Source organism: Corvus kubaryi, unplaced genomic scaffold (assembly GCF_017639235.1).
Source record: "Corvus kubaryi isolate FWS band 111438036 unplaced genomic scaffold, C.kubaryi_AGA036_p1.0 37260, whole genome shotgun sequence".
NCBI lineage: Eukaryota > Metazoa > Chordata > Aves > Passeriformes > Corvidae > Corvus > Corvus kubaryi.
In genome coordinates, this window is record NW_024581077.1 from 6246723 (window position 1) to 6271831 (window position 25109).

At 44.2% G+C, this 25109-nt stretch overlaps 1 protein-coding gene across 12 annotated transcripts in view; it reads left to right on the forward strand.

Annotated features, from left to right (window-relative positions):
• The window catches only part of TENM4 (teneurin transmembrane protein 4), a 928417-nt gene extending 903308 nt beyond the window's left edge, over positions 1–25109 (forward strand). For all 12 annotated transcript variants that reach the window (XM_042024146.1, XM_042024143.1, XM_042024148.1 and 9 more), the window contains 4 exons: positions 59–355; positions 1969–3583; positions 9335–9477; positions 17439–25109. In XM_042024146.1, coding sequence (XP_041880080.1) covers positions 59–355; positions 1969–3583; positions 9335–9477; positions 17439–18197 — 2814 coding nt within the window. In that variant the 3' untranslated portion in view covers positions 18198–25109. The remainder of the gene's footprint in view (positions 1–58; positions 356–1968; positions 3584–9334; positions 9478–17438) is intronic.

The window sequence follows — 25109 nt, forward strand, 5'->3', positions numbered from 1 at the left end:
CTAGTGTTCCTAACTTAAACTGTTTTCAGCTTCCTAATTCTCCATCTTTTTCCTGTAGGTTCACAACAGAAACCTGCTGTCCCTTGACTTTGATCGTGTGACAAGGACTGAGAAAATCTATGATGACCACCGCAAGTTCACGCTCCGCATCCTCTACGACCAGGCAGGGAGGCCCAGTCTCTGGTCACCCAGCAGCAGACTGAATGGGGTCAATGTCACCTATTCCCCAGGAGGACACATTGCAGGAATTCAGAGGGGCACGATGTCAGAAAGGATGGAGTATGATCAGTCTGGCAGAATTACATCCAGAATCTTCGCTGATGGTAAATCATGGAGCTACACCTACTTGGAGAAGGTAAGAATGCGCTTACCACTCAGAGATGGTGCATTTGAGGTACATGGGCTTTACTCCTTTGATGTCAGTACAGCTGCACTCCTTCACATCAGCTAATTGCTGGTCCTTATGGTCCAGTACTCCTCTTCTGTCCTGCTAAGGTGCACATACACCACAGAGCAGTTGAAAATTGTCTGTTTTTTCCCAGTCATACTGAGAGCATGTGAACTGTGAAGCTTTGGCATGTGATTTTTTAAGCATAGTCTTGCTTTACTGAGTTAACTATTGATGCCTTAAGAGGTCACCTAAAAACGGAGACTAGACAGGAGTAAGGGAATAAAGGCAGATACTTATTTGAAAGGTCTTCAAAGGTACACCCTGGGGAGCCACAGGCTATTGCCAAGATGGACCCCAAGACGGATGACAAGTCACAAGTTCTTCACACTTTTATAGGTTTGGTTCATTTGCATATCAGGGTTAATTCTCCAATTAAAGCTTCAGTTTAATAATGAAATTCCCCTCAGCTTGCCCCCCTTTCAGAGGCTTTTGGTTTATACTTTCTGGGCCTAGGACGGTCTGAGTGTCCTTGGAGAGCAGGCCTGGAGAGGCTTTGTTATGTCTACCTAGCATGAGAGAGCAGAAATTAACAGGCTACAAGAAACTTCAGACTTACACACTAAGCAGTACCGAATTTGAAAAATATGAAAGTTAAAATCTAAGGCATCACTGTAATATAAAATATACTCAGGTAAAGTCATCAGAGTGAACAGTAGGAATTTCCAGTAGGATTTTCCATGTGCAAACAAGCCATATAGGCTGACATTCTGCCTTCTCTGAGCGGCCCATTCCTGCTTACAGAAGTACATGTAATTAATAAGTGAGGCATTAATTCAGCCACACTGTTGTAGCACACTTTGCAGTGTTTCCCAGGCCTGCACTCTGTAGATTGGCATGGAACTTATATTTTCTGAGTATTACCATTCAGCATTACACTGCCCAGTGACCCATAGATCCATATGCTATATACCTGGGGCTGGAATTTTTTATTCCTGGTTTTTGAATAGTGCCTATCCCTAGAACAGTTTAAGGAAACTGTAGTTGAGCCATATCTTTTAAGTATTGACTTATTCCTTGTATTATACAATCTATGTAGATTGTTTGTTATAGGCAAAAAACCAAAAAATCCCAGAACAAATAAGCGTGCAGGCAGAAGTTTGGAGGAAGAGGACAACAGAAGATGGGGTGATACAATGAATTAATTCTGCATTGGAAGGTGTTGGGGGATGCTTTTTCAAGTGCTGTTTAAGTAGCTCTACCAATTTTATTTGGTTAGTTTTCAGAGGCTATTGGCACAGGGAGTTTGGTAAAACAGCTACACAGTACTGATTTGAAAAACTGAGCATTCTGAACTTGGACCATCCTCACTGCATTAACTGCTTCTTCCACTAACCCATTCCTGTTTGGGGATACTTGATGTGCCATATGCAGCTCCTTACCTCTCACTGTTGAATTCTATGGGCGTATAGATTTGTCTCAGCCTGCTCTTTGGATTGAGGAATCTTACAGGTTTTGTGAGAGTATAATTTCGCTCAAAAAACAGGGATGTAATCTATACTTTTTTTCTCCCCATCCAGTCCATGGTGCTGCTCCTTCACAGCCAGAGACAGTACATCTTTGAGTTTGACAAGAATGACCGGTTGTCATCAGTGACCATGCCCAACGTTGCCCGTCAGACTTTGGAAACCATTCGTTCCATTGGTTACTACAGGAACATCTACCGGCCGCCAGAAGGCAATGCCTCAGTGATTCAGGACTTCACAGAGGATGAGCAGCTCCTCCACACTTTGTACTTGGGCACGGGGAGGCGTGTCATCTACAAGTATGGGAAGTTGTCCAAGTTAGCCGAGATGCTCTACGACACCACAAAGATCAGTTTCACTTATGACGAAACTGCGGGCATGCTGAAGACCATAAACTTGCAGAATGAAGGGTTCACCTGCACAATCAGGTACAGACAGATAGGACCCCTCATTGACCGACAGATTTTCCGCTTCACTGAGGAGGGCATGGTGAATGCACGCTTTGACTATAACTATGACAACAGCTTCCGGGTGACCAGCATGCAAGCGGTCATCAACGAGACGCCTTTGCCTATTGATCTCTACAGGTATGATGATGTGTCAGGCAAAACCGAGCAATTCGGTAAATTTGGGGTCATTTACTACGACATCAACCAGATTATCACCACTGCTGTCATGACCCACACTAAACATTTTGATGCCTATGGCAGGATGAAGGAGGTCCAGTATGAGATATTCCGGTCTCTCATGTACTGGATGACTGTGCAGTATGACAACATGGGGAGAGTGGTTAAGAAAGAGCTGAAGGTTGGCCCTTACGCAAATACGACTCGTTACTCATATGAATATGATGCTGATGGCCAGTTGCAGACTGTGTCTATCAATGACAAACCTCTCTGGCGTTACAGCTATGACCTAAATGGAAACCTCCATCTGTTGAGTCCAGGGAATAGTGCCCGCCTTACACCACTCAGGTATGACCTCAGGGATAGGATTACTAGACTGGGGGATGTGCAGTACAAAATGGATGAAGATGGCTTCCTGAAGCAAAGGGGCAATGATATTTTTGAGTACAATTCAGCTGGCCTGCTCATCAAAGCCTACAATAAAGCGAGTGGGTGGAGTGTGAAGTACCGCTATGATGGCCTGGGAAGGAGAGTCTCCAGCAAAACCAGCCATGGCCATCACTTGCAGTTCTTCTACGCAGATCTGAGCAGCCCAACCAAGGTCACCCATTTGTACAACCACTCGAGCTCCGAGATCACCTCCCTGTATTATGACCTCCAAGGCCACCTCTTTGCAATGGAGCTCAGCAGCGGTGATGAATTCTACATAGCCTGTGACAACATTGGCACTCCTCTGGCTGTCTTCAGTGGGACTGGCTTAATGATCAAGCAGATACTGTACACAGCATATGGGGAGATCTATATGGACACCAATCCCAACTTCCAGATCATCATCGGCTACCATGGAGGACTGTATGATCCACTCACAAAACTTATCCACATGGGGCGGAGAGACTACGACGTGCTAGCGGGTCGCTGGACAAGTCCAGACCACGATATGTGGAAGCATCTGAGTAGCAATAACATAATGCCTTTCAACCTGTATATGTTCAAAAACAACAACCCCATTAGCAATTCTCAGGATATCAAATGTTACATGACAGGTAAGACATTTAAATTAATTAACATTTTCACAAGCTTGCCGTCAGCAAATAGGCGTCATGGTCTAACCCCAGATGGAACTAAGCCCCACACCACAGCTGCACAATCACTGCTCCCAGGTGGGATGGGGGAGAGAACTGAAAAAGTGAGAAAACCCATGGGTTGAGATAAAGACAGTTTAGTAGGAAAAGCAAAAGCTGCTTGTTCAAGAAAAGTAAAACCAGGAATTCGTTCACTACTTCCCATCAGTAGGCAGCCACCCCCAGGACAGCAGGGCTTCATCCCACAAAACAGTAGCTTGGGAAGACAAACACCATCACTCCAAACATCCTCTCTTTCCTCCCAAGCTTTACATGACACCCTATGGTCTGGGATATCCTTTGGGTCAGTCCTTCATCCTGTCCCAGCTGTGTCCCCTCCCAACTCCTTGTGCACCCCCAGCCCCCTCGCTGGTGGGGTCGGTGGGGAGCAGAAAGGGCCTTTGCACTGTGTGAGCACTGCTCAGCAATAGCAAACCCATCCCTGTGTTATCCAGCACTGTTTGCAGCACAAATCCAACACACAGCCCCATACCAGCTGCTGTAAAAAAATTTATACTTGCCAAAACCAGGACAATAGGTAATTCCTCTCTCAGTGTCCTGATCACTATGAGGTTTTCCATTCTTTAATTAATGGACATAAGTTTTAGTTTGCCAGTTGACCCCCATGTACAGGGCATGTTTAATTCATTAGCATAGATGGAGATTGTAATTCCCAAACCTGTTTCCTTTTCTCTTCTTAGGTGTTTGTTCTTTTTATTTTGCTTACAGTTTTTTGTCCCCTCAGATATCTGAAGTTTAGCTACCAATTAATGTCCTGATAACCTTTCTCTTTGTAGAGGGGCAGCTCTGTTTACACAGTTTTGCATAGAGATTTATTTGCAACTAAAAAAAAGGCATACAGATTTGTTTTAGCAGAATGGCAAAGCGATTTAAACCTTTCATTGCAGTCAGCCATTTCAGAGCATCTACATGACTACTACACTACTAGCTATGTAGTTCAAAGTTAATCTGCCCCACAGAATTAACAGTTTCTACAAAAAGTCAATAAAAGAAGGTGCCTTAGACTTAAAGGCCAGGTCTTGGGGCACACCTGCCCCAAAGCTTGACACAATCTCTGAACTGCTCCCCCTGAAACTTTGTAAAATCGCTGTAATATGAGCTCTGGGGTATTTTTACAGAAAATCCTTTTTTATGTTAAATGTCCTTCCTGTATTCATTGAATCATAGAACCATTTCATTTGGAAAAGACCTTTAAGACTATGAAGTCCAACTATTAACCCATCACTACCACATCCACCACTAAACCATGTCCCTAAGTGCCTCAACTACATGTCTTTTACATCCTTTCAGGGATGGTGTCTCCACCGCTGCCCTGAGCAGCCTCTTCCAGTGCTCGACAACCCATTTGGTGAAGAAATTTTTCCTAAAATCTAATCTAAACCTCCCCTGGTGCAACTTGAGGCCATTTCCTCTTCTCCAGTTCCTTGTTACCTGGGAGAAGAGACCAACCCCCACCATACTGCAGCCTTGTTTCGGGAAGTTGTAGAGAGCAATAAGGTCATCCCTGAGCCTCCTTTCCTCCAGTCTAAACACCCCCAGCTCCCTCAGCTGCTCCTCACCAGACCTGTGCCCCAGACCTTTTACCAGCTCTGTTGCCCTTCTCTGGACACACTCTATCACCTCAGTGTCTTTCTCGTACTGAGGGGCCCAAAACTGAACACAGGATTCGAGGTGTGGCCTCACCAGTGCTGAGTGCAGGGGGACAATCCCTGCCCTGGTCCTGCTGGCCACACTATTGCTGATACAGGCCAGGATGGCGCTGAGCTTTTTGGACATCTGGTCACACTTGCCTGTTTGCTGCCATCCCCTGCCTGTACTGAGACAGCAGCCTGAAGAACCTCACTAGCACACTGTCCCTGTACTGTTGGTGTGCTGCTCCCAGGATTATCTCTAGCCAGCTTTGTTTTATTCCTTTTGCCCTTCAAATCTAGTTTCATACTGTTTTCATACTGTGTGCAACAGTGGTAGCAATGTTTGAGAAGACTTTTTGGTGGGACTCCTTTCTACATACTTCCCATTGAAAAACCAAGTGCCACAATCACAAATCAAATGTACATACTGCTTAAGGAGATAGAATTAATTTTTAAATGTTCCTGCTGCATCTATCACAACCTTCCCATATTTAACAATAATTGCATTCCCCTGAGTTACGAGATCTGCTTAATAGCAAATAAATGTTACACAGTAAAAATCCTGGGTTTTCTATTCTGCTTGTTTTTCTAGCCATTAGGATTTGTGCTTTCAGGTTCTTCTGCAATAATCATAAGGATTAGATAGTGGGGCTTTTTAATGAAAAGTTGTTTTCTCCAGAGCTGAGAAGATGATGCCACAAGGGAAGTAAAATATGTCAAAAGATGCAGGCTAAGATCCTCTATGTTGCTCTCACTCTGATAATTAAGGCTGGGAGGGAATACCCCGAGACAACTTTTTCTATCAGAAAATGCTTATTTGTCAAAACTGAATTTGTTTATGGGGGAGGGTTGAGCTTGAGAGATTTCTTAGCAGAAGCATAAACAGCTTTCAAAATTGTCTAAATGACAAAGTCCAAAATGGCCTTAAAGAAAAAATCATTTTGCATTTTTCAACCTCTTTAAGTTAAGTGTAAACTAATGATTGAAAACTGGAAAAGAAAAATAAGGAGTCAAAACCAAAATGGAGTTTATTTCAGAAGTTAATTTGAAACTTTTGGTTTGAACTGATCTAGTTTTTAAACTGTTGCTTTGTGACATATTAACAGATTTTTGTTTTCCGGCTCAAGACAGGACAAAATATTTTTCCTAGCCCTGTGTTAGAACAGGTGTATAGCTTCCCACACAGCTCTGACAATAAAATAAAGGTGTCCAAATCTGATACAGTAATATTTTATGTCCACCAAATTATTTTTTCCATGGTCTTGTAAGTTCTGTTTTTAGTTTTCCAAGAACACAGAGCCCAAATATGTTTTTTTAAGTTTCTCCTCTTCCAGTGCATGGAAGAAGCAGGCCATGCTATGGGATGTGTGCTGTGACACAAGGCTGCTGCCCCAGCACTTGTTTCTGCTCAGGCTTTCAGGCACCTCATGGGCAAGACCCATAAGACAGCCCTGGTCATCACAATGAAATCTGCCCAGATCTGGACACAGGGAACCACTTTCTGTCCCTCTGTTCCCACGCTGGGACCTGCTTGTCCTTAGGGGAGCTCAATGCCCAGGGTGACCAACACATGCTTTGGTCCACAATGATGAGGTCTCTGAGCTTATGGATACAAATTGAAGGTATGTGGAAGGGAGAGCAGGAGAGAAGCAGGTATTTATGTTTTGAGAGGCCCATTGTTAAACATGAATATTTTAGTGATTGTACACTTCATGGCACAGAGCTTTGCTGCCAGCTTCAGCAATCCTGATGGATTGAACTGACATTTCCATTACATGTGTCTGCATTAAGCACTCTTTTTCTTTGCCCTCAAATGAATTTACTGTGAAATGTGTTGGCAGGGTTACTGTAGCTGAAAAAAACCTCTGTGATGTGAAATGTACTTTTCTGTCAAAAAAGTTGTCACTGCCTCCTGGCAAATTAGTATTTTCCCCTCTGTTTCTCAGCTCCACACCTTCCTCCCATGGTTTTGGGTTGTTTGTTTTGGTTTGGTTTTTTTTTTGTTTTGTTTTGGGTATTCCAACACACCTCTTCCCAAAAAGAATAAACTCCTGTTTGCAAATGTTTTGGAAGTCAGTTTTCTGAGAAGTATAAAAAGCCCCCATCTTGGATATTTCCAGACGTGTTACATATTTTTCAGCAGTTCAGCATCCATGCTCTGTATTCTTTTTAGCATTTTTGAAATGCTTGGGAAATGGTTCCTGCACCAATGCTGACCTTCACTGTTTTACTTTGTTCCCCTGACCACCTGGTCCGCAATATGTACATCAAAGTTCTTCATTTGAGATAAGAAGGATTTGGAAGCAGGCTGGCTTAGCACTAGGCAACAAAATAATCAAATGAGCCTTTTCATTTCTTTCATACCCCCCCAACCTCTCTGTTTCAAAGACACTCCAAAAACAATCTGTACATTGAGTGAACAGAAGTGTTTTTATTACAGAAATCCTCCCTCTTCCACATGGATTGTCGCAAGGGCTTTTTGGACATCTGCCCAATCGCAACATTTTGGCCTGTAGGAAAACAAGCAACAGATAGTGTGTTTGTTTGGCTCCTGATTCTGCAGTCATCTGGAACAGCGTTATTTGCCACTTGCATCCATAGTTTCTTTTCCAACCAGTTTTTCAAAACATTCATTTAGGCTCATGGGAATAGAGAAAAAAATATTCAAAGATGCATATTTGATTATTTAAATTTTTTTCCGTCTTCAGATTGTTTCAACAATGTTTATTGAGTTTAGCAAAATGAAAATCAAGCCTTTGCACTTCCAGCTTGAAGCAGAGCAATCACCAACAAAATTCCAGTTACATCCACTTAAGACTCCTGGGAGCTGATATTAGTTAAACTTTACCTTCATACCTTTCTTTTCCTTGCAATTGCTATTTGTGTGCCAAATGCACACCATATTGCTCAGGGACTGTAGCAGGTGTGTCCTCTGGAGCTGAGTGAAGGCAAGCAAGGTGTGCTCATCAAATGCTCTGAAGTTAACAGGGGAAGTGATGCAAATCCCAAGCAGATCTAGGAGTTACCCAACCTCATCATTTCCTCCAGCAGATTAACTTTCAGCTGCTATTCCTAATAGCTGTGCAATCAAAAATCAAGGAAGACTTTGTAATCTACTGGCAAGTAAATACAGACAGGAATGATGTCCCAAATGGCTCATTTTCCATCATGCTGCCTTTAGTTCCAGTGGACCCTCTTTTGCATAAGACAGTAATTTATCACTGGTAGACAGTTTTCTCACCATCCATGGATATTTTTAAGGGGTTTGTAAAAAGTACCCAAGCAAAGTATCTGTCTTGTATCTGTTCACTTATTTTCACTTTAATGTACCTTGCAGGTAGTATGAAGGCTGACTGTAAATGTCACTATAAAAGATGATGTGACTTTACACTGGTTTAATACTCTAACTACAGCTTCTTACGAAAGATGCCAGGAAACTCTGGACTGAGGTGGAAATGCCATGGAAAAAGCTTCTTCCATGAGCACCTGCTAAATGCCTGTGCTGTCCATCCTGGATGTCCTGGTATTCTGGCTCAAAGCTCTAAATTTAGTCTTCAGCCTGCAGGCCCTTTGAAAGCCCTCAGGGAGAGAAGTATTGTGGCTGAGGTGTTCCGAGCTGACTGTAGGACCGGATAACACTTCCCAATTTGCTGGAGCATCTCAGCCTCCAACTGTGTTGCTGTTCTTGCACTTGTGCACACTCAAACAGTGCTTGGTTTCTGCTGATGAAGGGCAGACATGAAGTCGGCTTTGATTTGGGCCATTTGTTCACTGCCAGAGTTTCTGTTTCAGAGCTGGGAAAGTGCAGAATTTGGCTCTGGGTCAAGGTGGAAAGCCCACATTTTGGCCATGGCTCTTTCAAAGACCATTAAGATTTCTGCTCTTCACACAACGTGGGCACTCATCATTTTGTCCAGACTGCTACAGTGCCAGTCACCATGGGGTCCTCCTATGGGCCTTCTCCTGGGCAATCCTGCTTGAGAGATCAGATAATCTTATTTATGTTTCTCTTCCCTTCCAGATGTCAACAGTTGGCTGCTCACCTTCGGGTTCCAGCTGCACAATGTCATCCCAGGCTACCCCAAGCCAGACATGGATGCAATGGAGCCATCCTATGAGCTAATCCACACACAGATGAAAACCCAAGAATGGGACAATAGCAAGGTGATCCATGTAACTCCATACTGTATCTCATGCCCTTAGCAGCAAACTATCCATTTGCAATGTTGATTGGAAAACCTCTACCAGCATGTTGTGGGATTAAGAGTGAGTCTGACCCCATTCCGGTATTGAAATCTGAATGAATAATTGCATCTTAAGTTCCCTACTGCCATAGTGCTTTTTCCTGTGATATTTTGTGGTGGTTGCTCAATGAAGGGGCTCGTTACTGTTTCTTTCTCCCACAAGAGGCCCTGTTATCACATATTGCAGGCTAAATTCGAGGCCTTTGCACTCAGGATTCTTAGAAATTAAAACAAAAAAACCAAATCTTGATACAGAATAAGTTTATAAAGATTTTTTTTTGCTCTAGAAACTTATTCAATCTGGTTTAAAATGTCTTAAACAAGAAGTCCCTCTACTTCCATAGGAAACTGTTCTGCATTGCAGAGTGTCTTACCAGAAAGAATTTTTAGATGATATTAAACTTCCATTTTACCTGAGTGGGTTTAATCCCATGTAACTGTGTCCTGCTTTCAAAAACAGGTGTGCATCCCAAGCCATTTTGGTAGATGCTGGTGCAAAATTCAGTGATAAAGTTGGCAAGAAAAAAGCTTTTGCAGCCCAATCATTTCCCCATCTTCCTGCTGGGAATTACTCAGCTGAAAGATGGAGGCAGCACTGTTAAAGGTTAGAACACGGGGTCAGGATTTGAGAGCCCTGGGTTAACTCCCATCCCTACTGTTTATCAGTGTATGACCTTGAAAAAGTCACTTACCTCTCAGGATTCTCTTTCATCTCATAGCCTGATTGTATTCTGGAGTGGCTTTCATCTGTTTAGTCCAAATCCTCTTTAGTCTGAACTCCCACTTGCTATTGCGGTGTGTTCAAACATTGCAAGAGCAGCGAGGCACCGACGTGCTTGGGGAGATCAGGACATGCTCTCAACATTTTTGCTAATAAAACCATAACAGTAGGCAATTGAATTGATTCCATCTGCCCTCCTAACCTCTCTATCTATGACTTCACTGAAATCTTGATGTCCTGCAGCAGATTCTTGAGGTACACATCTTAAATCAGGAGGTCACGTCTCCTGAATGACAAAAAGTACCACTCAGAGGTACAAACAAATTGTTGTAGATTGATAATAGTCGTGTGTCAGTCCATCATTGGTACTCAGCCTCATAACCATGGTGAAGACAAGTTAAAATGTACCAGCTTCAACAGGAAATTTATATGAAGTGTCACTTAATAATGCAGGGGGAACTAAAAAAACTCTGCCTTTTGCTACCATGACTGAATTGATGCCTGAAAACTATTACAGTGCAGTGACTCAGTTGTGTTTTGGAGCTCAGAGACTCCCTTTTTGTTTCTTATTTCCTTGGATTAAACAATAAGATGCTAATAAAACAACAACAGAAGTTATTTCTGTAATGAGAGAGAGCCTCAGGATTTTTCTTACTCTCTGATGTGACACGGTCTCCCTGGAAAAAGTTGTACAGGAGTAGACAAACAGGAAAGGCTCATCCAGAGACTGCACAGAAGACCATCTCTGTATTGTTATGTGCAGTAGATAATAACTGTCACAGAACCACCACAGAAATTGTTATTATTATGTGTAGTGTTATTATATTATTATTTTGTCATTAGTTCATGTAGTGGGTTTCATTATGTGTATTATAGTGTGTATATATATATATAACTTTTTTATGTGTATTAATAATAGTATCATTATTTGACTTATTGAATAGCCAAGTAACTTGAGTGACAGCTTGAGGTGAAGACTGACCCTTGCTCATACAGGCAGATAAGCTGGAAATAAAATCAAGGAGCGCCCTCCTTTCCATCTTCCCATTTTAGGTGAATCTGCCTGAATGAGCAATCAGAAGAAAAGAAAATCTCCATGTCCCTCACAGGTTTTTAAAGCCAGAAGCTGCAGTGAGGGCTGTGCAGGGACCTGCTTGTTAAAGAAGGGCTTTATACAGCTGTCATGCTTCCAGATGAGTCACTTCGCACTCAGATGTTGAAAGTGGAATTTAACCATTGCAGGCTGTTTCATATTTTCCCCCTGTGTTATGACAGCAACAAAACATGAGCATTTTTATTTCAGTCTACAGTTGCAAGATCATGCTGTGATAGCAAGTGGCTCTTAAATGCTCTAGAGCAGGCTTCCCTTGCTTTCTGTCACACCCAGCATATTGTAGGCACATATTTGCTTACACCAAATTCATTCACATATGATACCTGAATACATGATCCATTTTCTCCTTTGCCTATCCATGCATCCAACACTGATGTTTCACATAAAGTTTTGTTCACTTTCAACCCTTGCAGGCATCGATACATGCTCCCAGACCCAGTCCAGCCCTCCTTCCCACTGGTTGTCTCTGTATTTATTGATGAAGCAGGTAGAAGAAAATAAAAACTTCTGAAAATTTCACATAGGAAATGACAAAATTAAACCAAGGTAAAATGGAAGCATAGGAAACATTTTCAGGTAATAAGACTGATCAAACTGTAAAATGGTCTTGCAGAGCATACAGAGTAAGCTCTACATCTTTTGTCATTTAAAAGTAGCCTGGACAAGGCATTCATCACTGAATGATATACCACAACTTTGTCATCTCCATGTCTTCTGATCCCTAGTTTCTCTGGGTCACATACCTCCTTGTGATAGACCAAAGTATATTTGAGCTACTCCACTGGCTTTGCTGATCAAAGCTATGGCCCAGCAGACCGAGTCTGTTCTTTTATCAGAGGAACAACTAACAGGAAGGAGCACAAGGGCAAAGCAGATAATGCCCATAAATGGCTGCTTCATCTTTCTTCAGAGTGCATAACCAGAGGGCCCTAGCATCTCCTTCCAAAACATTTTTGGTATTTGCCTTGCAGGTCTGGAAGATGGGAGAGATAATTCTGACTTTGAGCATCCACCACCTCAAAAACAGCCAGCGTGTCATAAACCTTGCACTAACCCCCTGAAGCTCTGAAGTGACATTTAAAATCCAATACTCCCATTGTGCAGCACTTCTCCCCCTCTCCTCCCCACAACTGCGACGCTGTCACTAAATTGTTTGTTGAACAAGTTCAGTGTTATTGGCCACTGGGGGACTCTGGGTCACCTCTGGCATATTGTGAAACTGCTGCACCTGAATCCAATTTCTCTTCTGGTTTTTTGTTGGTTTTTTTTTTTTTTCCCCTTCCTTTTTGTCTTGTTGAGCTGTCAGGTAATTGTTGGAGCCAGAACAACTCTATTTCCAGGGAGGAGTGTTTCGGAGTCAGCACCTGTATCATTATCTACATCCTGTTATAACTACCCTTCTCTCCATCCCATGGGCACTGTCTCCAGGAAGGGTCCTGTAGCAGAGCCTGTTACAGGCTTTGCTGGAGGAGTAGTTTTTGGAGTCCCCTCTGGAGCAGCATTTTGGAGGCAAGGGCTGCTCTGGGACGCTCAGCCAGGAAGTGAGCTCTAGGTCTATGCTTTCTGGCAGAGCTTCTTCCAAGGACAGTCTGTTTGAGAGACAGGCTCTGCCAGTGTTCATCATTCAGGGAAGGCATCCTGACATTGCAGGTGCTTTGGCCTGTGCTTGGACCATCACGCTGTCTGCATGTCTGTCCATCAGCCCCCAGTTGTTTTTCACAAATGTAGTGGTCAGTTTTCAAAGGATCTAATGCAGGGAAAGGAGCTGAGGTCTCAAAGACATTAAGCTCTTAAGGCTTTATGAAAATAAATGAGCAATATGAAAAGTCATGAGCAAGAGAAGGAGGCAAATCCTCTCACTTCTCCACACTTGAAATCTGCTTCGTGAACTCAACTTCGTTATCCCCCTACAGCCGTGTACAGTGGTGGGGTGGAGGAGAGACTTCTCCTCTAAGCCCCTGAGTTAGTGCTCCTGTTTGACTCATTCCCAGCCAGGCAGCATCCAGAGCACTGGCCTTGCTGGCTCATGGCTCACCTCTGCTGCCCCACACATGGCCTCTTGGCCAACCCACCTGCAGTGCAGCCGTGCTGGTGGGCACATCCGAACGGAGACTTGTCTCCAGGTGATGGTCACGTGGAAGGAGGGTCACGTAGGGAGGAGGCTGATGGCTGAACAATGGCTTTGTTAGCAAAGAGCGAGAGGGAAAATTAAAAGGGAGCTTATAAAAAAGAGGGAGAACAACTTTTTACACTGGTAAATAGGGATAGGTCAAGGGGAACAGTTTTAAATTCAAACGGTAGAGATACAGATTAGATGTTAGGAAGAAATTGTATACCCAGCGAGTAGTGAGGCACTGGAACAGGTTGCCCAGACAAAATGTGGATACCCCATCCCTGGGATTGTTCAAGGCCAGGTTGGATGGGGCTTTGGGAAGCCTGGTCTAGTGAGTGGCATCCCTGCCCATGGTGGGTGGGTGGGTTAGAAGATCATCTTTTAGGTCCCTTACAGACCAAGCCTTTCTGTGATTCTATGATAAATAGGAAGGAGTTAAAAATGAATCATGTATCAGAGAAAACCGTAACTTCCAAACCTTCTGGAGAAAGTAGCTTTCTGCGTTGTAAGCCATATGGTGTAAGAGAAACACCTATCTGTCTATAATGGCACAAGGATAGAAAGAAACTTGGAAACATGTTCACGTATTTCACATCTTGGATCCTTGATGGGAAATTAAAGCTTTCAGTCTCACACTGGAAGGCGGTATTTAAAAACAACAGATGATAGGATCTGGTGATGGTATTTCAAATCCTCAAGAGGTGCTGGCAAAATGCAAGAGGCTATTCAGAGATCCTGGTAATGTGCTGCTCTCCTGAGCTTTGTGCAGCAGAGAACAAATGATGAAGGTCGTTCTCTTCTCTCCAAAGGGTTGTTACTAGATAAAGTGAAATGTCACCTAAGGACATCTGATAAAAAAGACTGTGAGGAAAAATAAACCCAGCATATTTTTCACTCACATCGAGCAATAAATATTGAAATAAAATAGCAATGAATTCCCTTCTTTCTTCTATAAAACTGGTTTATAGGTGCCTTGGTTTACAGTTACTAAAAGCAGCAGCATTTTTGAGAGAATAGCACATGCTACTGCAGCTTTGGATGGAAATTTTCTGTTTCTTTTCTTTTCCAGTTCATTGAAATGAGTTCTAAGATTAAACAGAAATGGTAATTTCAAAGTCAGGGATACACTGCCTCTTTGAACTAGTATAATCTGTTTGCCTCCACCCTCTTTATATTCACAGCACAGCATACACACTGGATGTGCTCTGGTTTGCTTGAATTTGTTGGCTGGGGGTGTTTTTCTGTTAGATGTGTTTGCTTTTCCTTTTAAAAGAGTGCTGTTCCCAAATACACTCTTTTATCAAAGAAGTGCACTCAAAAAGTCATTTCAAAGTCATCCTGGTCTTGTTTTCAAGGTAACAAGAGATCCATTTAGTTATTGAAATAGTTGATAGCTAATACTTTGTGCAGCCTGGTGCAGTGGAAGGTGTCCCTGCCTGTGGCAGAAGGTTTGGAACTAAATGATCTTTAAGGTGCCTTCCAACCCAAACCAGTCTGTGATTCTAAGTGATGGTGAATGTTCAGCATTACAGCTTTGCACATCTCATTTCCTACTTCCCTATGTGAAAAAAAGATGGGGAGAGCCCAGAAGTAACCAGTCCTCAATAGAAAACCCTTTGGTTCCACTTTTGTTCTTGATTAAGGCACCTAAAGGTAGGTATTTGCCTGTGAATTTAGTATCTGGTGATGTCCAGATCCACTGGTTTGTTGTGGCAACCTAATTTGGAGGCACTCATAGAGGCTCTTTACCTAATAATGTGCTCGTAATTGAAAACACACTGGAGCTCCTGCAGCTCATCAGGAATAAGGTGATGGAGACAAAATTGAAGGGGAACAGGGGCAATTTCTGATCGGTGTGATTTGCCCGTGCCCAGTACTGCCTGACCTCCCCAAGCTCCCTTCCCCAAAGTGATAATCAGAGAGAGGATGGTGAAATTAATTCCAGAGACTCTTTTTCACTCACCTGCTGGTCAACAAGGTGGTGTATCTATAGATGGTGATACATAAGTGATCACAGGACGTAGCAATATAGCACAGAAGAACTGATTTACATCCTTGAGTGAGCAGTGATGTGGTGTGAGTGCTGAGAGGTGCCTTTTCCCATCACTGGTTAATGTTACTGAGGCACGTTGGAGGGCAACGTGACATACGAAGTGGTAAAGGGACCACCTAACGTCAACCCCTACGAGATACATCTGAGAAGAAGAACTCTCCATTTAAACCTCTTTGAAGAGGAAATAGCTAATTACCAAGGCTGTGCAGTGTGCACTTGTTTAGAGCAGTAAGTGTTTCACGGAGCCTGGAAGCCTAATTGTTCCATGTCCATCATCGCTGACGTCTACATTAATTACGTCCATTTTTTGCATAATTAGAGCACTTGTGCAATTGGCAGAGAAGCTGGGCTCAGCTCCCTATCAGTCTGTTAATTATCTTGCTCTCTGGGTGGTGTGTGAGATGCCCCACAGGCAGGATGGAGAAAACCAGAAAGAGCTCCTTTTTCACAGGAGACTGGTTCCTGCTCCACCTGCTATGCTGTCAATCAAAAAGGGAAAAGGAGAAGGTACACCAGCCTGCTCAGCACTTTGAATAAAAGTAATTTCTGGAAATTTTAGTGTTTTACAGCCCAAAATGTGCTCTTGAAGTTGTGTTCCTCTATTCCCTTACCGTTTTCTCTTTTATCAGTCAAAACTGCTCATAACTTCTGAGCAAGTTGCAATGCTCAATCCTTTATTTTATGGTTTTTTATACCATACGAATCCTTCCTGGAAATGGCCACCATGGAAATGAGGGTTTATTTCACTTCCCTCGCCACGTTACAAGTCTTGTTTGAGAGGGCCACACTAAAATGCCTGCATCATCTGAATAGTCTTCTTGCCCCCAGGATGTGAGCCTTTAGGTCATGGACAGCTTAAGGCAATATACTTCATGGGTGTTAAATTTCCTCAAAATAATTGGAATGGAGATAACTTTGTAGCTTATATTTAATCCTGGGTGTCATTACATTATTGAACTGAGCTGTTGGCACTGCCAGGAGAGCTTTGTCATAGAATCCTCTTGCTTTTGTGAAATTTGAGCAAATAATTGTTCACAAACAGGAGTCTGTAAGAAGCCAGTGTTGCCATGAATTGATGAGAGCATTTCCAGAGCATTTTGCAGTAATGATGAGCTGCTGACTCGGTGTGTGCTTGCTCCATTATACACTAACAGCAGAAGTGACTTTGTATTGCACCTGACTGCAAATGATCTGGGCTGTTGTCTCTCAGCAGTTTTGCTTCAATACAAGCCCAAACTTGAGTATCAGGTGTGGTTGGCCTTAACTCAGGGAGCCTACAAATTGTAGAGGATTTGCAGGAAATGGGTTTTGGATTTAATGCCTTCCTTGAGTTTTGAACAACCTGCTTTGGCCAGGCTGAAATGGAATACAGAGGGGTTATGGCCACTTTGAGGGTCATGCAGGTCATGCAGGGCCTTTGAAGGCAGCACAAGGAGTTATAAAGTGGAGTTAAAATAGAAGAAACTTTTACAAATATTTCCACACTTCACAGAAAATCTGAAACATTTGGTAAAGCACCATGGCCCCAAGATGAATTGTTTCTTACATGCAGAACACTGAAATACAACCTAAAAATATGTGTCCAAATTCAACTCTCACACCATTGAGGCAAAAAATCATTTTCTTCCTCTACATCATTCAGTCTATGAGATTAAATACAGTTCAGTTTACAGAAACAATCAGCATTAGGGGTACAACACATCTCTTTCATGAAAAATAATTAAAATTCTGAAAAGATGTGATAAAGGGAAAAAAAATAATGGCGCTCCTCACTACATGTTTCCAGTATATTTTCTTGCTCTCCGCCATCCTAAAAATAGCTTTGGGTCATCAGGTTTCTCTTTCTAATATGTCTTTCTCTTCGTTCTCTCCCTGCTCAGTCCATTTTGGGGGTCCAATGTGAAGTGCAGAAGCAGCTGAAGGCCTTTGTCACCCTGGAGCGCTTTGAGCAAATCTACAGCTCCAGCATCGCTGGGTGCCAGCACGTCAAGAAGAACAAGAACTTTGCTTCTGGAGGCTCCATCTTTGGCAAGGGCGTAAAGTTCGCCATGAAGGACGGGCGCGTGGCCACTGACATCATCAGCGTGGCTAACGAGGATGGCCGGAGGATCGCGGCCATCCTGAACAATGCCCACTACCTGGAGAACTTGCACTTCACCATTGACGGGGTGGACACACACTATTTCATTAAGCAGGGGCCGTCGGAGGGCGACCTGTCCATCCTAGGCCTCAGCGGCGGGCGGAGGACCCTGGAGAACGGCGTGAATGTGACAGTGTCCCAGATCAACACAGTGCTGAGTGGGAGGACTAGACGCTACACGGACATCCAGCTCCAGTACGGTGCATTGTGTCTAAACACGCGCTATGGGACCACCTTGGATGAGGAGAAGGCACGCGTTCTGGAGCTGGCCCGGCAGCGCGCTGTCACCCAAGCTTGGTCCCGGGAACAGCAGAGACTGCGGGATGGGGAGGAGGGTATTCGCTCGTGGACAGAAGGGGAGAAGCAACAAGTGCTAAACACAGGCCGGGTACAGGGCTACGATGGCTATTTTGTGATCTCAGTGGAGCAGTACCCTGAACTCTCAGACAGCGCCAACAACATCCACTTCATGAGACAGAGCGAAATGGGCAGAAGGTGACAGAGAGGGTCAATGCGGTGACTTCTTGCCAAAGACAGCTACTCTTTTGTGGCCACTTACCTGACTGTGTTGTACTCAATCCTTTTTCTAAACTGAACAAGGTGGGGGGGGAGGAAAATAGCAAGAAAAGGAATAATACAGTTGCACTGTAACTCATGCAACATACTTTTTCCCTCTTTAATTTGGCCTTCACGTGTTTTTTGCAATGAACAGAAGGTATGTTTTGCCGTAGTGTGATCACAGTGAAATTTATTGTCTCCTGTCCTTTTTTCTGGGTTTGGTTTTGTTTTGTTTTTTTGTTCTTTTCCCCCCTCTTTGTGAGGAATTTGAAGTGGGGAGTCATCAACGTATGTCCTTAGGTGTAAGTGCGAAATGGGTGTCTGTGCTAACTTGTGTCATCCTAACCCTTTCTGACTTGGGGCAGGGGCATAGCCTTCCACCTGGAACAGGGGGAGCCCATGGCGTGCCAGAGACCTCTTCCCAGAAAGAAAGGAGATGGAAGACAACGCTGATTCTGATACTCTGAAAGTGATCGTGCAAATCACGTGCCTCAAAAGAGACCTTACCAGTAGTTTTCACATTTCACTTGGGACATAAAGTGTTTCTTTGGGAGCTCCTGCTGAGCAGAAGTAGATTATAGAGGCAAAGGAGCTGATTATATTACCTTGCAAGATGATTCTCTTCGTTCCTGAACTGGAATAAAAAAAGAAAAAAAAACAGTCTTTTTTCATTATGAGAGTAGATACTTCTTGGGGTTTTTTGTGTGTGCGCAAATCCTGGTTTTAGTTAAATAACCTAGCAAAAGCCAAGAAAAGGGACTCCTGCTCTATTGAGAAAAGCTAAAATAAATTCTCTCTCATACATAGAGCTGTTCTATAGGTGGATTTAATGCACCCATGTTGTACATTTGCTAATGGCATAACTTCATTAAATGTATAGTGTTTCAGTACATGAGGCTACGTGTTTAACAGTCCACTGTGCTGTATCTGATAAAACCAGTTAATTTTTAGGAAGCTGATTTGAATTTAAAAGTAGTTATAGTATCCCAGTGACATACCACTGAAAATTAGAGCCAAACCCTGCTTTTCCTGATTCTGGAGCTTGTATTTATTGGCTGGGAAATGCAGTTTGGAGTAGCATGCTGGCAAGTCGTTTATGACTATGGCAGATAAATGTCTCCTGGGGACTTTGGCAGCAGGGATTTTAAAATGTTTAATAAGTAGCAACAGCTTGTGCGTGGTGGGACAAGAAGGAGAATATTGAAATCAACCCTCTCACTGTTTCTTGCACGAGCTCGAATTTAACGGAGAGCCCAGTTGACTGTTAGCAGTGATGAGGGGGAGGTTGAATGGAAATGCCCACTACAGAGAGGACCAAGTGCTTTAACGAGAAACTGCTGACAAAGTTGCTCGGCATACTAATGTAATTTGTATTCACATAACCTCTGTGCTCTGGTATTTGCAAGAGTCCTTGAAATTCAAGGGAGCAAGGAGATGAGCTCAGCATCCTCTTCCCCGCCTGAAACAGTCCTGTACTGTTCCTGCAGGCAGAAGTGTTACCCCACCTCTCAGCGGAGCTCTGGCTGGAGGTGGCCAACCCTGGTCCCAGATAGGTGTCTCTGTCACACTGACACCTGCACGTATCCTGACTCTAAGAGCTCTCTTGTGTCTCTGGGAACAGCTCAGTCCTGATTTTTCTTTTTTTTATTCCATCCACTTTGGCTTTTCCCAGTTCTGCAGAGAGATAACCCGAGACGTGCAAGTCCATGCCAAGGCTGTTTCCTTACTCGGAGTCCTACAATGCACCTGTGTATTCAGAGGCAGCTCTTCTGCACTCATGCCGCCACCACTGCCATCCTCCAGCACAGAGTGACACTCCTCAGCAGGATCTCGCCCCCAGATACAGCGGGAGCGTGTGTTGGCCGTGCAGTCCTCGAGCAGCGAAACATTGGCAGCCCTGGTGCTCTCACGGTTTCTCCATAGATGCCGGCTGCCAGCTCCGTCTGCCTTGCCTGTCTGTTCCTGGATGCTTGCCAGGAAGAAGGTGATGGGATGGATATTCCCCTAACAGACTGTTCCTCCTTCAGTTCTGAATCCCTAATACCTTTGGCTGCATGGCCATGACCAAGCGGTATGGGTTTGATTTTCTGGTCGTCTCTCCTGCTTGCAGCAAGGGTGATGATGCTGGTGCTGTGTCCTGGCTCTGTACTCTGAACCACCCCTTGCAGCACACAGCCTTTATTACTTTGGCAGGAGTGAACCACAGGGAGCTGGAAAGGGTATCCAGTTCTGGCAGAGCCAGGTGGGAGAAGACATGTTGGCCAGACCCACTCCAGGCTTTGGCAAGGGCGCAGTTGCTTTGGCAGCTGCCTGCCAGGGATGGTTAAAAGGCCATGGCATTGCCACCTGTATGGCTGGTATGAAGCACTTGGTAAGCCTGGGTTGCCCTGAGGATGCACTCGTGGGGGTTAGGGGCACTGTTAGCCAAACCAGCAGTAGACACCTACTCGAAGGAAGCAGCACCTTCTTCCCAGTGCTGTCCAGCTCCCTGCTTCCCCCTCTCCAAGTCACACTAGGGACAAATCCCACTTAGAACCTCAAACTTAGGATGGCTGAGAGTGTCTAAAACAGCGTGAATGGAGCAAAAACAGACCTGCAGGAAGCTGGGTCAAAAGGTATGAACCCCTGGTAAAGACCAGCAGGGCAGAGAGAGCTCGATGTGCCTCCCCTTTACACTGCCCCACTCCCAGCAGCTCCAAAGAGAAGTGGTGCTTCTGTATCCATCCCCATCCATGTGTTACAATGCTAAGAGGAGCAGTGCAAGAGTAAATGGGTCATGTTTCCACGGAGCCAAGAAAAGGGATTCGAGTGTAAAATATTCCTATTGGAACCCTGCCAGCCTGAGATGGCACCTCTACAGCCTTACGCAGACTCTTCAGGTTATTACATGAGCTAATGACTTTGAAGAGTTCACCCATTTTTCAAGAGTCTCCCCGTCCTGCCGTGCACGTCCAGCATGCCCAGAGCCAGGAGCCATCCTGCTCTGTTCCATGGCCAAGGCAAGACCCTCAGGTTGCATTTCTCTGCATCCTCAAGCAGCACCGGGATGTGACTGCACCTCTCTGCCTGCCAGGTCCATGACGGTCTTCTCCTGGGCCTGCACCCGGTGTGGGAACTATGGACATTGTGTCAAAAAGGGAAAAAAATATATATGTAAAAGTATATATATGTATATGTTGCTCCTTTCTATCAAAACAAAAACTTAAAAGGGATGTCTGTCTAATGTTGGGGACAAACCTGGCCAAAGATAGCTACTACATTCCCGAATCCTCAGCCTCTGTGAAAGCTTTCCACTTCACCTAGATGGCAAAACAAGAACATTTTCAGTCCTGAAGCCCTAAATTTACCCCTTCATTAGTGAAAAATGCTTTTTCCTACAGGATGTCAAGTGCATTTCTCTGGAATGGGCTGTGAACACAAAGAGTTGTGCCCTCATCAAGGGTCTGCACTTTGCTATCCACAAGCATTTCCACTCTATTGATGGCCCCATTGCCCCTTCCCATTCTTTTTGTTGTCCCTTCTGCCACCCTATGGGGCCTTTCTGGCTGCCTGACCCTTTGTGTGCAGGAGTGTAGTAATTCATTGCTTCCATAGGACTGGAAGGTCCTGGGTGCAAATCCCACAGCACTAACTCCCTATCACAGGATCAGAGAATGGTTTGGGTTGGAAGGGACCTTAAAGATCATCTCTCTCCAACCCCCTACCATGGGCAGGGACACCTTCCACTAGACCAGGTTGCTCAAAGCCCCATTCAACCTGGCCTTGAACACTTCCAGGGATGGGGCAGCCACAACTTCTCTTGGCAACCTGTGCCGGTGCCTCACCATAGTCACAGGAAAGAATTTCTTTCTAATACCTAACCTGCTCTCTCTATGTGAAGCCATTCCCCCTTGTCCTGTCACTCCATGCCCTTGTCCAAAGTCCCTCTCCAGTTCTCTTGGAGCCCATTAGGCACTGGAAGGGTCTCTAAGGCCTTCCCAGAGTCTTCTCTAGGCTAAGCACTCCCCGCTCTCTCAGCCTGTCTCCGTAGCAGAGGTGCTCCAGCCCTCCGAGCATCTTAGTGGCCTCCTCTGGACTTGCTCCAACAGATCAACATCTTTCTTGTGTTGTGGGCCCCAGAGCTGGACACAACACTCCAGGTGGGATCTGGTTAGGGCAGAGCAGAGGGGCAGAATCCCCTCCCTCGCCCTGCTGCCCACGCTGCTAGTGATACAGCCAGGACTGGTTGGCTTTCTGAGCTGTGAATGGGTCATGTTGTTCTTCTCACCCAATAACACCCCCAAGTTTTTCTGCCTAGGGCTGCACTCCATCCATTCTCCGCCCAGCCTATATTTGTGCTTGGGATTGCCCCAGCTGAACTTCATGAGGTTCACACAGGCCCACCACTCAGGCTTGTCAAGGTCCCTCTGGATGGCATCCCTTCCCTCCAGCGTGTCAACTATTGCTCCAGATGCCATTTCAAAGGCCCATTCAAAGGCATGGCAGACCATCTCCTGGGGAAAATGTCACTGTGCTTTAAGTCTCAAGTGCTTTAAGGTATGATTTTGAGCAGTCTTTTTTTTCTTGACTTGCAAAAAGAGGGCTCAGCCCTCACCGAAAGGAGTTCCCCATCAAAATAGGTGTAACTTCACGTACTTTCAACTCCGGTCTTGTCTCCAGTCCAAAGGGTGGTGAGAAGGATCCTGAGCAAATCTTACAGCTCAGAGGAGAAAATCCAGTGCTCTGGAGCAGGAGCTGCGTCTCTCAGAGCAGTAAGGAGCAACAGCTCAAGTCTTCAGTAGCTGGAGCTGGTACTGAAACATGCTCCATTTTAAGGGACAACAGTGATGGGACCTACATGGTGTGGCATCCAACATGAGCAGTGCCATGAGGACTCTGCAGCTGAAAAACATCCTGTGTGCTCAGCCCAAGGGGAGAGGAGCAAGACTAATTAGGCATCACGAGAAATGCCACATTTGTTTCCTCTGAGATCTTTATTTTTTTTCCCTTTCATCTGAAGATTGGCACTTGGAAAAATCATTAAGCAGCGGTGACCGGAGGGAATCATGGAGCTCATCATATCTTTGTCATCACAGCTATTGATCAGAGCCACAGTGAAAATGGGCCAACAACGCTAAACAGCACCAGGCGAGGGCCGATGAGATGAAGGTCATTAAGAGCCCGGTGCTTGATTCAGGTTTAGAAGACACAGATGACTGGGAGCAGTCCCTGAGACACCATTTGCCCGTAACTTAGGAACAGTGAGGGATTTCTGTAATATATCTGTAGTTGCTTTATTGAGCGTAGGGACCGGCATGAGATTCTGCTCAGTCTATTACACAGACAGTGTAACCAGAATAAATCAAAATTGTTCAAAAAAAAAAAATCTAATAAAGTACTTTTTCAGCTGTGACTTGTAAGTGTCACCGTGATGGATGGCAGCGCAATCCATTATGCAAAGACAAGGTTCTTAACATGAAATTTTAGCATTCAACTTTACGATTTACAGAGAGGGCCCCCCTCATATTTACGGCACAGCAGTCTGTTGTGATTCAATCTCTGCGTAATTGAAACCAGGGCCAGGGATCACGGATCTGTGGCTGCTTTTTAAAAGGGGAGGAGAAATGACTGCCTATAACATTAATAATGGAGCTAGGGAGATCGCTTTGCCTGTTAAATCTTACTCACTTTATCTCCTCGCCCTGGTGGCACTGCCAACTTGGTGAATATGGACACTGTGCCTCCATGCCAGGGATGCGTTTGATGGAATAAAATCTGGCTGCCATGTGGCCAGCAGCATCCTCCATCCCACGGTGAGCATGGCCTGGGGCATTTTTGCTCCTGTTGCTACAGTCCTCCACAGGACAAGCTAGCTTTTCAGTACCTCTTTTTGTTATAATCACTCATTTTATTATGATCACTAAATAGTCCCCCGTTACACCAAAGAATGTTCATGAGTTTTGTAAAAATAAAAAAAACCCCACAGCTTTCTTGTGTTTGCTTCTTTTTGGTTTTTTGTTTGTTTTGGGGTTGGGTTTTTTTCATCTCTTGAATATATTTAAATAAAATTACTTGCGACTGCAGAGCAAGCTTCAAACAGACACCACAGGGATGCATAGGGCCCTGTCCAGTACCCCCTTCTCACTCCTGGATGAAGGGCTGTTGCATGTCCTGGGGGCCATTTCCTGTTGCAGTTTTCCATCCTGTGCCACCCCAACCAAAAACAACCCAGCCCACTCAAGGGAAACCTTTTGTGTTTCTTTCCTGCTCTCCTTTAATTACCATTAAACTTTGTGTTCCTGACCAAGTGTTACATAGCTCAGCTGTTAACTCCCATTCCAGAGGTCAGTGCTTTCTGGGGAGCATAGAAAACCACAAATGAAAATTAACTAAAAGTATATATACATACATATATATAATTTTTTTTCCTTAGAGATGGAAACTGTTCAAGAAAACAATAAAACTTTCAAAAAAGAAAATTAAAGTGTTTGGGCAGTTCGCAGATGTTATTGAAATAACCAATCAAAGAATCACACTTTTCTATTAAAAAGAAAAATGTTTATTTTGTGAGAGGACTTCTAATGCAGCTCCAGCCAAGAAGAGGACTTTGTATCAAAGCTGCATCTGTAAGCCCAGCACTGAAGACTCTTGTCATTACCCTGTGTAATAATTTTCCTGAAGTCTGGAACTAATTTTTTGAGAAATTTTTTTTCTCGATACTTTGTGTTTCTAATACTGTATTCTTGACTGTGTAAATACAACCAGGCTGTAAATAAGTGCAGATGTAGATACCTTCTAGAAAAAAAAAAGCGAACAGACAGAAATGACCATGTGTAGCCTTCAGTGACAAATAAAAGAATATTTTGTGTTTAAA